The 13,188-nt window shown below is 35.2% G+C and overlaps 1 protein-coding gene across 3 annotated transcripts; it reads right to left on the minus strand.

Annotated features, from left to right (window-relative positions):
• Positions 1 to 628: 628 nt before the first annotated feature.
• On the minus strand, positions 629 to 12,212 carry Tnks (tankyrase). 3 transcript variants are annotated; one of them, XM_076401462.1, is made up of 22 exons: positions 12,033 to 12,212; positions 6,277 to 6,675; positions 5,911 to 6,135; positions 5,747 to 5,856; positions 5,498 to 5,691; positions 5,274 to 5,443; positions 5,124 to 5,207; positions 4,786 to 4,946; positions 4,598 to 4,729; positions 4,256 to 4,542; positions 4,078 to 4,191; positions 3,854 to 4,019; positions 3,581 to 3,800; positions 3,291 to 3,523; positions 3,121 to 3,235; positions 2,861 to 3,061; positions 2,576 to 2,788; positions 2,329 to 2,519; positions 2,092 to 2,260; positions 1,916 to 2,039; positions 1,606 to 1,849; positions 629 to 1,543 (listed from the first exon to the last, which is right to left on the minus strand). In XM_076401462.1, the coding sequence occupies exons 2-21, from the start codon at positions 6,467 to 6,469 to the stop codon at positions 1,612 to 1,614; spliced, it is 3,540 nt and encodes a 1,179-aa protein (XP_076257577.1). In that variant the 5' UTR covers positions 6,470 to 6,675; positions 12,033 to 12,212; the 3' UTR covers positions 629 to 1,543; positions 1,606 to 1,611. The 3 variants fall into 3 exon arrangements, with proteins under 3 accessions (XP_076257577.1, XP_076257576.1, XP_076257575.1); XM_076401461.1 differs by lacking the exon at positions 12,033 to 12,212 and having other exon boundaries at positions 6,277 to 7,381; XM_076401460.1 differs by lacking the exon at positions 12,033 to 12,212 and having other exon boundaries at positions 2,576 to 3,061; positions 6,277 to 7,381.
• Between the last annotated feature and the right edge of the window lie 976 nt (positions 12,213 to 13,188).

The raw sequence follows: 13,188 nt of genomic DNA on the forward strand, positions 1-13,188 counted from the left end.
TTTTTCATTTTATAAATTAGGCTACTGCTTAGTTCGGGCTCTTTAACATTACAACCAACTAGTTGGTGACCAAGTTCGAAACTAAAGATATTGCCGCCTTAATTGCAGAATGGGTGTATGTTTTGACTTACAGATCTGCAGTAAACAATTCATTTTTGCTGATCTGGATGCCACAAAAAGAAATTGTGGACACCAATTTATTATTAACATTGGAATATAAAATGGAAAATATTAAAATTGTCATATTTATTTACCCCTAAATTTCGTTCAAACTCAATAACCGCAAAAACATCAGCATTCAGGAATGTTTCTGAATGAATTCTGCGGCAGCAAAATCCCTATTAGGGACTGTCAGAATGATCTGGTTACTGTCATGATTGTTATTTCTCGAATTTGCCTATGGACAATCACAAAAAACACCAGCATAAATTGCTTTCATACCCAGGTGGGATTTTAATTTTTTTCATGTCCACGACTTCATAGTTATAAGACGATTATCCTATCTTGTCAGGTTTATTACGTTTTACTCATGAAAAATTATTTTCTATTTATTAGTTTAATACGCACAAATGCTGCCTAAGTGTAATAAATGTCAGCTTGGGTAAAGGTCTAAAAAACAAACAAATGGTAGATAAATAGTAGTTTTATTCAAAATGAGATTAAATCGCATAATAGTGAAGACACCACACCCTTTACGTTTACATACAGCTATACCTTAGAAAATACAAACCGAGAAAATATCACAATTGCTTTTTCGAATCGAATCAATATATTTCCCCAATTAATATACAGAACATCAACGATTCGTTCGAATCTGATAAGGGGGCACAGGTCTGGTTATATGACGATTATTGTTTGGTCTGGGGTGGGGGGAGAGAGCGTGAGCAGATCCTCCGAAGGACAGCTGAAACTTATAGCCCCTTAAAAAACAATCATGATATTTAATTAAAAAATCAAACGATTTAAAGAGACCACCGCCTAGTTACCGATTCAGTCATGAAAATATTTTGCAAATTAAAACAAAATGATCCGACCCACTCGGCTGTCCTTGGAGAATCTTTAATTTTGACCTAGTGTTACGACTGATTATAAGACCAAAACCTACACTTACCTATACAAAAAAGTCTTAAGTAAACTTACTGTTAACCATTTAACAATAATGAACACATTTTAGAAAAGTGATCGGTGGGAATACAGATTGAATGTTTACTAACTGTAGGGTACCACGGGACGCTCATTTGTGATGATTCACAATAAGGATAACCATTGAATTTTTAAACCTTAAAATTTCAATATAAAAAGTTTAATGAACAATACATGATTTTAGTCTTAAGAGAATAATGTTTATGACAGCTTTAAAGAGATTACAGAAATTCAGAAACAAGTATGAGCACCATTGATTCGTTTTTTTGTCCGTTTATTTTTTCTGTCTTTCGCAGCTGCACTTTTTTCGCGCGGGAATCAAGCACTTCATCACGTTACACATCAGACTACAAAACAGATCTTTATATGACCTGGGCTGTTGGAGCATCAACCATTGTTCCTGTAATAACACCATCAGATCAACTATGCAGGTCTGTCAAGAGAGACAAGGTGTCACTTTACCTCAAATCACCTAACGTCCGATTCGTTACCGCTGGAGAAGTCTTCAGGTTTGACAATTTGATAGGTTATGAAGTACTCCGGATAAGCTTGCTCTCCTCTGTATACTACGTATTCAGGAAAATTTAGACCGCCCGCTGATGGCCGGCCCGCTACAGAATGATGACCTGGAGGGGCATGAGCCATTTTCATCGCGCTGAATTGCAGAAATGATTTGCCCAGTGTTACTCGACACAACAGTAAATGCCTGAAAGCACATATAAAATGATCCATAACTATGGTTTTTGCAATCCTAATAGGATGAAACCATTACCTGTGACATGCATAGCAACTTCTATCTTTGTGTGTTGGACATCCAGTGCCACCACCAATACCATATACATATTGGTTACTTTTGGATGAATGTTCAGCAAAGTATATTCCCGCACCAAACATACCTGACATAAAAAAATGTATCTCCTTTTTCATGTTATTTCAAATTAATTTTACCTCCGATGTAAGCGTGTCTTTCGTCAAATCCTTTCTGCACTATCGCGTTGATAAATGGTGAACCGTGGAAAAGCATTCTTTCATTGGCTTGATTATTATTCTCTTCCGCTACTTCCTGTCTCCTGTGACTATATCTTTCCCACAGTTTTCGGTTTTGTACTTTTTGGATCTAAGGATCAAAGTATAGTATATATATTATAATATTTACAGTAGATATGCAGGCTTCGTTCGATTTACCCTAACAATATTATAGCGCGCAAAAACTCCACCAGCGTGGCCATTGTCTCGATGTTCTCTGATACTGTTTTGCATTTCTTCTTCAACGGTAATGAACTCTTTATCGTCCGCGAGCAAATCTACTAATAGGGTACCCGGATTGGTAGGAGTAGACCATAAGCCACCACAGCTCGCTACCAGCCTTTCCATACCTTGATACAAATCACCACTGACATGACATTCAATTTTACTACAGAAAAATGTATACCTTTGATCAGCTTGTGTCGAAAACCATAGGCTGTAATTCCGATCTGTTTCAGGTCTTCGTGACCCATTTCTGCTAAAATATCCAGGGTGATTTGTTCCCTTTCAAATATGTCTAATAGATGTTCCAGATTTAAGGACGTTAGGAATTTGGCGACAGAGTAAATGTCACTGACTTCATCTGTGGCATTTTCAAGTTTTATTGAAGATCCACAACCTACAGTACATTTGTTTGCGAGGAATGAACGTAAATTATGGATTAGGTTATTTAACGGATTAGCTAACGTACTTTCTACTACGCTGTGTCTACTTCCCACAGTTACGATGGGTATCATTAACTGTACTGCTGCTCCAGATGGCATTACGACTGTTTCTGCCGTGACACCACTTGTGGCACTTAATGTAGATGCAGCCATTGATTGACTTGGTGCGTGTGATGGTAGAGCTATGGACGGAGGTCGTGATATTGAAGCAGCAGTTGTGGGAACACCTATTTTGTTATTTAATAGTATAAATAGTTTCTTTTGCAAACTCTATCAATAATTATACCTTGTTGAGAAGCCATTGCGTCTTGTAATAAACACCTAACGTCGTCTGCTGATGCTAAATCCACCGGAGCCTGACCCTCTTGGTTTTTTAAGAATGGATCAGCTCCATGAGCGAGCTATTGATTGCAACCATTAAACTTTTATATACAATATTATTCTTGAACTGCTCACCAATAAAGCGCATAATTGTGTCCTTCCTTTTTGAGCAGCTTCGTGTAAAGGAGTAAATCCCCATTTATCGGTAGCGTTAACGACAGTGCTATATTTGATTAGAAGCGCGGCAATGTCCAAGTGGCCATAACTAGAAGCGTTGTGTAAGGGAATCAAACCACCTTTATCTTGGGCGTTTACATCCGCTCCGTTTTCAAGCAAATACTCTGCCACTTCTACGTTATTATAACCCGCTTAAAAACAAACTTTGAAATTGACCACCAACATCACCCTTTTAGCAATAAACATACCAGCCAGATGTAGAGGAGTGGAGTTTCTTCCCTGAGCATCTCTACAGTTGATGTTTTCAGGAGTTACCAGTCTTTGTACGCGAGCTAAATTACCTTTCTTGGCGGCATCCAGTAATGCAGCATTACCTCTAAGAAGATCCGCAACATCCTGATCCCCTTCCCTTACCAAATCCAAGGGTGTAGCGCCGTCTCTATTCTTTTTGCTTGGATCGGCACCGTGCTAAAATTTCACCATATGAAGGCCTTCATTCTTAATTAAACAAAGGTTATTACCTTCAACAGCAGTTTCACAATTTCATATTTGCCTTTGGCGGCAGCTTCGTGTAATGGTGTAAACTTCCATAAATCAGCCACGTTCACACTGGCTCCATGTTTTACTAACAATTCTGTCACTTCATAATGCCCATAGGAACAAGCATTATGTAATGGAACCAATCCTCTGTAAAATTGTCATTGTTATAAAACACAGCATGAACAATAAATAAATCATTGTATACCCTTTATCTTTAGCATGAACGTCGGCACCTTGCTGCAGTAGAAACTCTACCACCTGTACCCTGTTATACCCAGAAGCGAAATGTAATGGTGTCGAATGACGTCCATCCAAATCTCTAAATATGCAGTAAAATAAATTTATGTGATATTTGTTTATGAGAGTTCGTTAATAAGTATTACCGACAATTGACGATATGTGGATATGATCCTAAATATCTTTGTACTTGGTCGAGATCTCCCGCTTTAGCTGCCTCTAACAGCTGACCCTCCACATCGGCAGGAATAGCGGGCGGATCTTGTAAGATCTTTACAACATTCTCAGAAGCTACCTGGGAAGCAGTATAACCTTGAAGTGACACAATCGAAGTATCGACATTGTAAGACAATAGTATTCTGCAGGCCTGCACATTGTCTTCTCGAGCGCACCGATGAAGGGCGGTTTGGCCCAGGCCGTCTAACGCGTTGACCTGAAAATAACTCTGTTTATACTGCGAAGTACGACTATGTATAAAGGAATATTACTTTCCCTCCATTTCTCAGTAATACATCCATGAGATCATAATGAGAATTATCAGCTGCCAGATGCAGAGGAGTCAAGAAGTCTTTGTTTTTCTCATTTAAGGGAGCCCCTTTGCGAATAAGGGATTCCAAAACCTATGCAACATTCCTGTGAAAACAAACTCTCGTTTTAATAAAAATTACGTGCATACCTGCTTTCTTTTAGGATAAAGAGATGTTACAACAGCATGGACGGCGGTATCTCCCGTATATGGATGCTTGAAGTTTATTACGTCAGCAATAAGGTATTTTTTAATTTTTGCATTGTCAGCTTGTCGGGCTGCATCCAAAAGCAGATGACCTTTGTACTCATCTATAAAATAAAAAGTATTTTAAAGAAATGTATATTCTTGGATCCTCATTTTCCCTCTCGATAAAGTTGCAAATATTTTCAACATTTGTCCCAATCTATATGTTTCTAAAGATGTACTATTTCAACACAATCTATATAAATAATAATAGTGTTAGTGCTAAAGTTAGCAAAACTTACATGCTAATCTTTCTTGTAATTCTCTGGTTGGTGCAACATCAATGGATGATTTTGAATGGCAGTTCAATTGATAAGGATCAGCACCTTAAAAATTGCAAATAATTAAAGTTACAAACTATGATACAGAAATAACCACTCCTATTGCCTTACCTTCACTTAACAACAAAGAACAAACTTCTACTCTAGATTTGGAAGCAGCCTCATGTAAGGGAGTGAAAGCCCACAGATCGTTAGCATTAACGTTGGCTCCATGTTTAATTAACATTTCTGTTACTTCAAAATGTCCATAGGAGCAGGCATTGTGAAGTGGTACTAATCCACTGAAGGAACCATTAATCTTGTTCTAGATATTTTCTAGTATAATTTTTGCTTACCCTTTATCTTTGGCATGAACATCAGCTCCATTTTGTAGTAGCAGCTGAACTACTCTTCCTCTATTATAACCAGCTGCTAGATGTAATGGAGTAGACCTTCGCCCATCGCTTGCATGACAATTTACATTTAATGGATTAAGCAGTGCAAGAAGCCTATCTTCGGTGCCAGAGCGTGCAGCTTCAAGCAGTTCATCCTGTATTAACCAAAATTCTCTTACTACTAATTTGATGTTAATCATATTCCTATACCTTTCTGTATTCTCCAGTTAACACAGGTCTTGTTGCTGCATCTGCAACTTCTAAAGGTGTTTTTCCTTCAGTGTTGCGAATATTAACATCAGCGCCATGTTGAAGGAGAGCTAATCAAGATGTACTTAATTAACATAAGGATTCACCACAGTATCATAACCAACCTATACAAACATCAATTTTTCCTTTAATTGCTGCTTCATGCAAGGGAGTATAATTCCAATTATCACGTGTGTTTGGACTTGCACCAGCTTCTAAGAGAAGCCGTACTACATCAGCATGCCCAAAAGAACAAGCATTATGAAGAGGATGAAGTCCACCATCATCTCTTGCTTGTATTGAAGCTCCAGCTGATAACAAGAATTCAACAACATCTCTTCTACCATACCCTACAATTTCATGTTGTTTGTCACTAAACATACTTGTGAAAATGAAAATGTTAGTTTGCATAAAAACAAAATATTTTAACTGTGTGTTGTATTTATAATTAAATAACTGTAGTATATTACGGAGCAAAAAAGCACTTTTACCTGCAGCAAAATGCAAAGGGGTAGACTTTCTACCTGCAGTGTCCCTGGCATTAACGGTAGTCGGAGTAATCAATTTTCTTACTCGTGCTATATCGCCGACTTTGCAGGCTTCAAAAAGATCTCTTAAAGGATCATTGGTGTTCGGCAACGGGTCCATTGAAGTTTTTAACACATCTCTTCTGTTGGTCGCCATCACTAAGTAAAATTTTTACAAAAACATTACGGTAAACCCTATTTTTCAGTCCGTTTTCACGCTCTTTCAACACGCACCGATCATGGAACGGGTGAAAGTCTTTTTAACATTGCTATTTTGTAATATTTTGGTCTAATACAGTTGAGTCATATCTTTTAATTCTTTGTTTGTTGTGAGCCGAACGAAATATACAGATCGACAATTGACTATTTGACAGAGAAAAGTTTACTCTTATCCTTGTTTTATACGTGAAACTAAATGGAAACAAAATGAGTACGTATGGCCTAAATTTTTTTTATGACAGATTACGTCATATGCAAGGCCGTTGACGTCAAATTTTCAGAGATTGAGAAATATACTCAAATTTAGAAGTTGGTACCTTATGATAAAATTTTATTAAAACAATTTGCATCGCTGGAAATATTCTTAAGAATAATGTATATCTAATTTATTGACTACGAAAAAAAAGTAGGGCAGAATGATAGGCAACCATAAATACGAGTAGGATCTATATGTATAACAAGTGCTCTATATTTGTAGTAGATTATTTAAGATAGATTTATTTTATAATTGATTATACTAATTTTATTTTTGTAAACAGGTTCAGTTTTTTTGTGATTTATATATCCCATTAACTAAAGAGCACCTTTTTATTTATTGCACTCTCAGTTATTTAGGACGTAAATGAGTGGGAATAAAAAGTTCCATATAACTTTATTACCCAATTTCGGGTTTTGGTGAAACAGAGCCAACTCTAATTGACTTTCCTAACTCTCTTTGGAACATTTTAGAATAAAAGATCCGAGAATTCTCGGTAATATATACAACGTACAGCTGAGCTAGATGGCCATGATAATAAAAAACAGTAATTCTGTCATCACCGACTGAATATTCATATTTTTGGAGCCCGCCGGTATGTTCAAAGTTATAATGATTATTTAATTTTGCTATTGTATTTAATATTCTCATGGTTTATGTGAAATTTAAACTCTCAAACATTAAAAGCAACACAACATGGCCAGGGAAATATAATCACAGTAAGTAATTAATGACAATTTTATATTTTCCTAAAATGATGGTGTTAGGCTAGCGGAATAGGATGGTATAAGCAGTGAAGGTATTTTTTTAAAAGTTTACGGATGTTATTTTGGGTTGGCTAATTTAGTTTTCATGAGAATTATGATCTAATTTTTCTGTTTGTAACTCTTGTTTGTTTTTCCATTTTAATATTTAAATAAGGGCGCAAATAAGTTTTTCATTGTTTTTATTAAATGGTTTTTTGTTAAATAAACCTTGGCCACCAACTTTGGCCACTTTGGTGTTAGTTTCTGGTTTATAAAATAGATATAATTTATATTTATAGTTGTAGCCATAAAACAATTATCTTTGATTTACCATAATTTAAGAATTAGAATAATAAATAGAGAATAATAAATGGAAAATAAATATATATCATAATAAATAAATGCTAAAAAATATAAAATAATCAATAGAATATAATAAATGTTGATTTAATAAATAATAAATGGGAATAAAAAGAGAAAACTGGAATACTCTGTGAACGAACTCACCATTTGATGAAACTCAGCATGGACGGCACCAAAAAGTTCAGTTCGGTTTATTTACCAAACGTTAAGTTTTAACGTCCTTTGGACCTGTTAAAATATCACATCTGAATAATACAACCCCCGAAGAAACATCAACAATGTTGCTAAGTATTCACAAATAAAACAAGTTCTACAATTAAAGAGAAGCGGTGATCCCGCCTAGTTCCTTTACATTCGGGTTCAAACGTTTTTTTTTTAAACATAAACGAAGCAAATTTTTTTTTGATATATATTTTAGTCTCCTTTTTACCAACGAGGGTTTATCCGGACTGGACCTACAGTTTTACGTGTCCGAATCACGGTCCTCGGCATTAATCCTACCCATAGAGTAATAGAAATGCAACTCAATAGGGGACTCTGGCGCAAAGTTTTGCTTTGCCCAATATTCAGAGGGCGCCATAATGTGTCATTCAAGTAATTTGATTGGTCGTTTTAAATCTCCATTATAGGCACCTGTAAGAAAAATATTTCACTGTGAAGACATTTGATTGGCTCATTAGTAATGTTTGGCACGTGACAGCCTTGATGTCATGTTTAAATGACCAATGAAATTTAAATAAAAAACAGTTTTTTATTAAATAAATTTATTAAATAAAATTTAATTAAATATAAGTATAATATTTAGAAATAAATAAATATAAATATAATCTGTAAAAATAAATAAATATAAATATAATCTATAACAATAAATATAAATATATAATGTAAATTTATCTACAAAATATAAATATTATATACATTTCCCTCTTAATATTCTGTTTACCTGTTTTACTCAAAAGTATTGAGTCAAAAGTATACCTTCTTAGTACTTTTAATATTTTATCCGAAAGATCATTATGGTAATGTACAATTGAAGGGTTTTAAAATTACTTTTTTTTAAACATTTGACAAAAGTTTTGTTATATTATCGACGTGGCAAAATCTCTGAATAAAATAAGACATAGCTCAAAGATTTACTGACAGTATAATAAAACAATTTTGTTGGAGCCTGGGCACAAGACTTACCTCTACTCTACTGATTTATTCATAATTGTATGTAAACAAAAATCACACTTAATTTCTTTTTTCGAAAGTTTTACTAAATAACCTGAGATGTACACTACTGTACAACGTAAAACTTTGTTTGCTCTTATAGGAACACCTGGACTGAAGTTATAGAGTTAAGTAATTAACGGTAAGAATGAGCAGAAAGGGGGATACTCGCTGAATGAATACAAACTTTATCATTACCTTCTGGAGTTTGTTCAAATGTCTGTTCACTACAAATATAGTAAGACCGTTTAGAAATTAATGGTAACAATTATGAACAGAACATACTGACTCCTTCAATATACCTTCTACATCAATTTGATTTTTGATCCTCTTCCGTTTGTACATATTCTGGGCTCGTGGTATTATTTTCACCATTACTGAATTGTTCATATGTCCTTGAAGGAAAGTTTAAATATATCACAAAAATGTTTGACATGGTAACGATCATAAATCTGTTTGATGTTTAACCCAACCAGTTTAGGATTTTTAATGGTTTCTGCTCATTTCTTAAAGATTGCCGGGTGCTTTTTTAACGGAAAACGATGATGCATTTCCTCACTATCTGTGCATCTGGGCACATAACACTTCCTAGAACGAGAATGCATTTCAACTACCGACTTCTATATGCTAATAAAATACAATAGTAAAAAGCTAACCACACTGTTCTCTTTATAGGGCAAAGTGAAAATGGCGTACAAAATAAACAAACCATAGAACGAAATGAACCAATCAGATCCCGTCGCGGCTCAATATAATACATACATTTACGACCATGCCTCAGCAGGATTCTGCGCGACCGCTATTCGTAATTCGAAACCGCGACTATCCCAACGGTAGGAGGACCGTCTTGTCGCTTTTATCACTGCGCCAACCAAGCCGGCCAACCCAAAATTAAAAGATCTAAAATATCGATTTACCAGATGAAATTCTAAATACCGTAGTGAATAAAACAAGTAATATGTTAAAAGTAGTGACGTCTAGATGTTGGATGTCGTGAAACATTTCCTCAAAATTTCCTATGAAGTTCAATATCTATTTCTCTATGAGCCTACCCGCCGGCGAGTGATCAATTTAGAAAGCATCCCAGAAGACATCCGGTCTTACCCAGCCTGGTTACTGGCGTGACTGGGATCACTTTCCTTGTTGGATTTTGCACACTTGCCTAGAACAATCACAAATATTAAACAATCACAAACATAAATTTACGACCATGCCTCAGCAGGATTCTGCGCGACCGCCATTCGTAATTCGAAACCCCGACTATCGCAACAGTAGGAGGACCGTCTTGTCGCTTTTATCACTGCGCCAAGCAAGCAGGCCGACCCAAAATTAAAAGATCTAAAATATCGATCTACCAGATGGAATTCTAAGTACCATAGATTCGGAACAATTTATGATTCCCTTGAAAGGTACATGTTTTTGGTTTTTAGGGAAAAAATATCGAGAAAATATAAACAAGTAAAATTCCTTTTTACATGATGCATAAATTCTCTCCCCTAACGTATAACGCATTCTTCGGCCTATTTAAATGATTTATACGTTCAGTATCGATGCATTATTTTTATTACTCAATTAACGGCACCCTCACCACAACGGAGGCCTGCAAATTCGTATATTCATTAATTCGTTAAAAATTGATAATAAAATAAAAACAGTTAGCGTTGCAGCCGCCGCCTGCCTGGATATTTATCGCTCGGCGCCTCCACTATTAACGGTTATCCTGATATCATTAAAAGGTTCCGCCGTTTGTTTGGAAATTCTCGCCGAATTATCGCGTTCCCCGCCCTTCGCGCTCGTGAATCGCTCACCCCTTCCCCACGTCTCCTTCCTTATTTATTTAAACATTCGCCGGTTTAATGAGAGCAGGGATATAATTTAACTTTGGCGCTTTCGACCCCGTAAATTATTTATCGGACCGTCCGAAGGATTTGGCGTTTGGTTGTTTGCGATTTTTTTAGCACTTTGTCTTTTTTCTCCGTAATCCTTTTAAATTGTTATTGGTTCAAATGACGATCGTTGTTTCTGCGTTGGTCCTGATGCTTTTTAATTTTACATTGTGGAAATTTCGGGTGTGAAATGAAGGTAGGGTTTGGAATAAATGATTGCGGATTTTTGGAAATATGAGTGTCCAGTTATGAGTATTGATGTTAGAAATATTAGACTAAATTTTTCTGTAAAATAATCATGAGACTGTTATTCTTCAGAACAAAAGTCATTTAACAGTTTTGCCGCTGATAACAATGCAAATGTGTAACATGTTTTGTAGATGGAAAAAATATCTCAAGAATTCCGAGGCAATTGAATTATCTTTTTGGGCATTTCAATTAGGGAAAAGAGTAGATAGAGAATTGTGTTTTTATTCTATTTTTAATTTACTTTTGTGGAAATTTTAGTTGTCGAATGTAGGGTTTGGAATGTGTCCAGTTACCAGTATTGATGTTAGAAATATTAGACTAAATTTTTTTGGAAATTCCTGAGACATGAAGTTCCAGATTCCTGAGTGACGAGAGTGGAAACAACTAAAGGTATGCACATAATTAATTGAATAAAACTGTAGAAAATGGTATTGTAGAGCGTGAAAGATTTTTGTGCACAGATATGATTGTAATTGTTCAAAATTAAACATGAGCATTAAGTTAGAACGTCTGAGGAGAGAATGAATACTAACTGTTTTGTAAATATGGTAAGTGCATTAGACAGAATTCAGTGATTAATTTTATGAAGAATGGTGTACACAAATCGTAGCAGAAGAAATAAAATATACGGTGATACCAAGACGACTTGATAAGTAAACACACCATCAAAGGAAACCAGAACTAAATATAAAAAGGTAAATATGATCTCGAATGAAAGTAAAATACGTTTCCCAGATATACAATTGTTAATTAGGATGGATTAGGTGGATTAGGTCTCCATGGGCATACCACTACAAAAAAACGCGCCTAGAAACTCTACCTCATGGGTGGTGTGGAAAAGAGTACAATGTAAACAAAACAAATCTAACCTATAAACTATTATACCTGTGTTCTTAATTGTAGTTTTAAGTCTTTCGCTAATATATGTATTAGATGTACTATAATGTTAAAGTAAATTATATTTGATAACATTTTTGTTCAATTATTTTATTTAGATTAGAATTTTGTTGTATGTCAAAGCCAAACTCAACTGAAACTCAGAGTTTATGCGGCAACATTGCAATGTTTCGACGTCACAAATATCCATGACGCATTACTAAAAAAACTTTAAATAGACTACGTAACAATTTTGCCGCTGATAACACTGTTAATGTGAAAAATGTTTTGTAGATGAGAAAAAATATCTCAAGAATTACAAGCCAACTAAATTATCTTCTTGGTCATTTCAATTACGGAAAAGAGTAGATAGAGAATTGTGTCTATTCTACTTTTAATTTTACATTGTGGAAATATCAGTTGTCGAATAAAGGTAGGATGTGGGATAAATCATTGCGGATTTTTGGAAATACGAATGCCCAATTACGAGTATTGATGTTGAAAATTTTTTATTGATTGAAATATTAGACTAAATTTTCCTGTAAAATAATCATATAACAATTTTGCCGTTGATAACACTGCAAATGCATAAAATGTTTTGCATTCAAGTATGGGAGAGCTTCGGTTATGATTTAGGCTGCAATATCATGGTATTCAATTGATCCTTTCATTCATACCAGTCGCTGCGTCTGCCACTAATACTTTTTTACATTTATATTCAAAATTTCTATTGTTAAAAGAAGAAGAATCCTTCCAATATCACCTTGAATTAAAACGTGTATTCTTGAAGGGTTGTATCTAATATAGAGGAAAATATAATTTAAAAAATCTTAACAATTATTACGACAAGCTGGCTTAAATGGCGCAGTGGTCAAAGCGACTGTCCTGCTGTTGCGATAGTGGGGTTCGAATCCTATTCGGGCATTGTATTGGCCGTAAATTTATGTTCGTAATGTGTTCAAAAATCAAGAGTGCAAAATCTGACAAGGAAAAGCATCCATTTATGTCAGTAATTAGGCCTGGTAAGGCCAGATGTTTTCTGGGATGATTTCTAAGTTGGTTACTCGCC

This window comes from Rhynchophorus ferrugineus, unplaced genomic scaffold (assembly GCF_030347505.1).
Source record: "Rhynchophorus ferrugineus isolate W39M unplaced genomic scaffold, kcgeb_rfMv2 rfM4, whole genome shotgun sequence".
Taxonomy (NCBI): Eukaryota; Metazoa; Arthropoda; class Insecta; order Coleoptera; family Curculionidae; genus Rhynchophorus; species Rhynchophorus ferrugineus.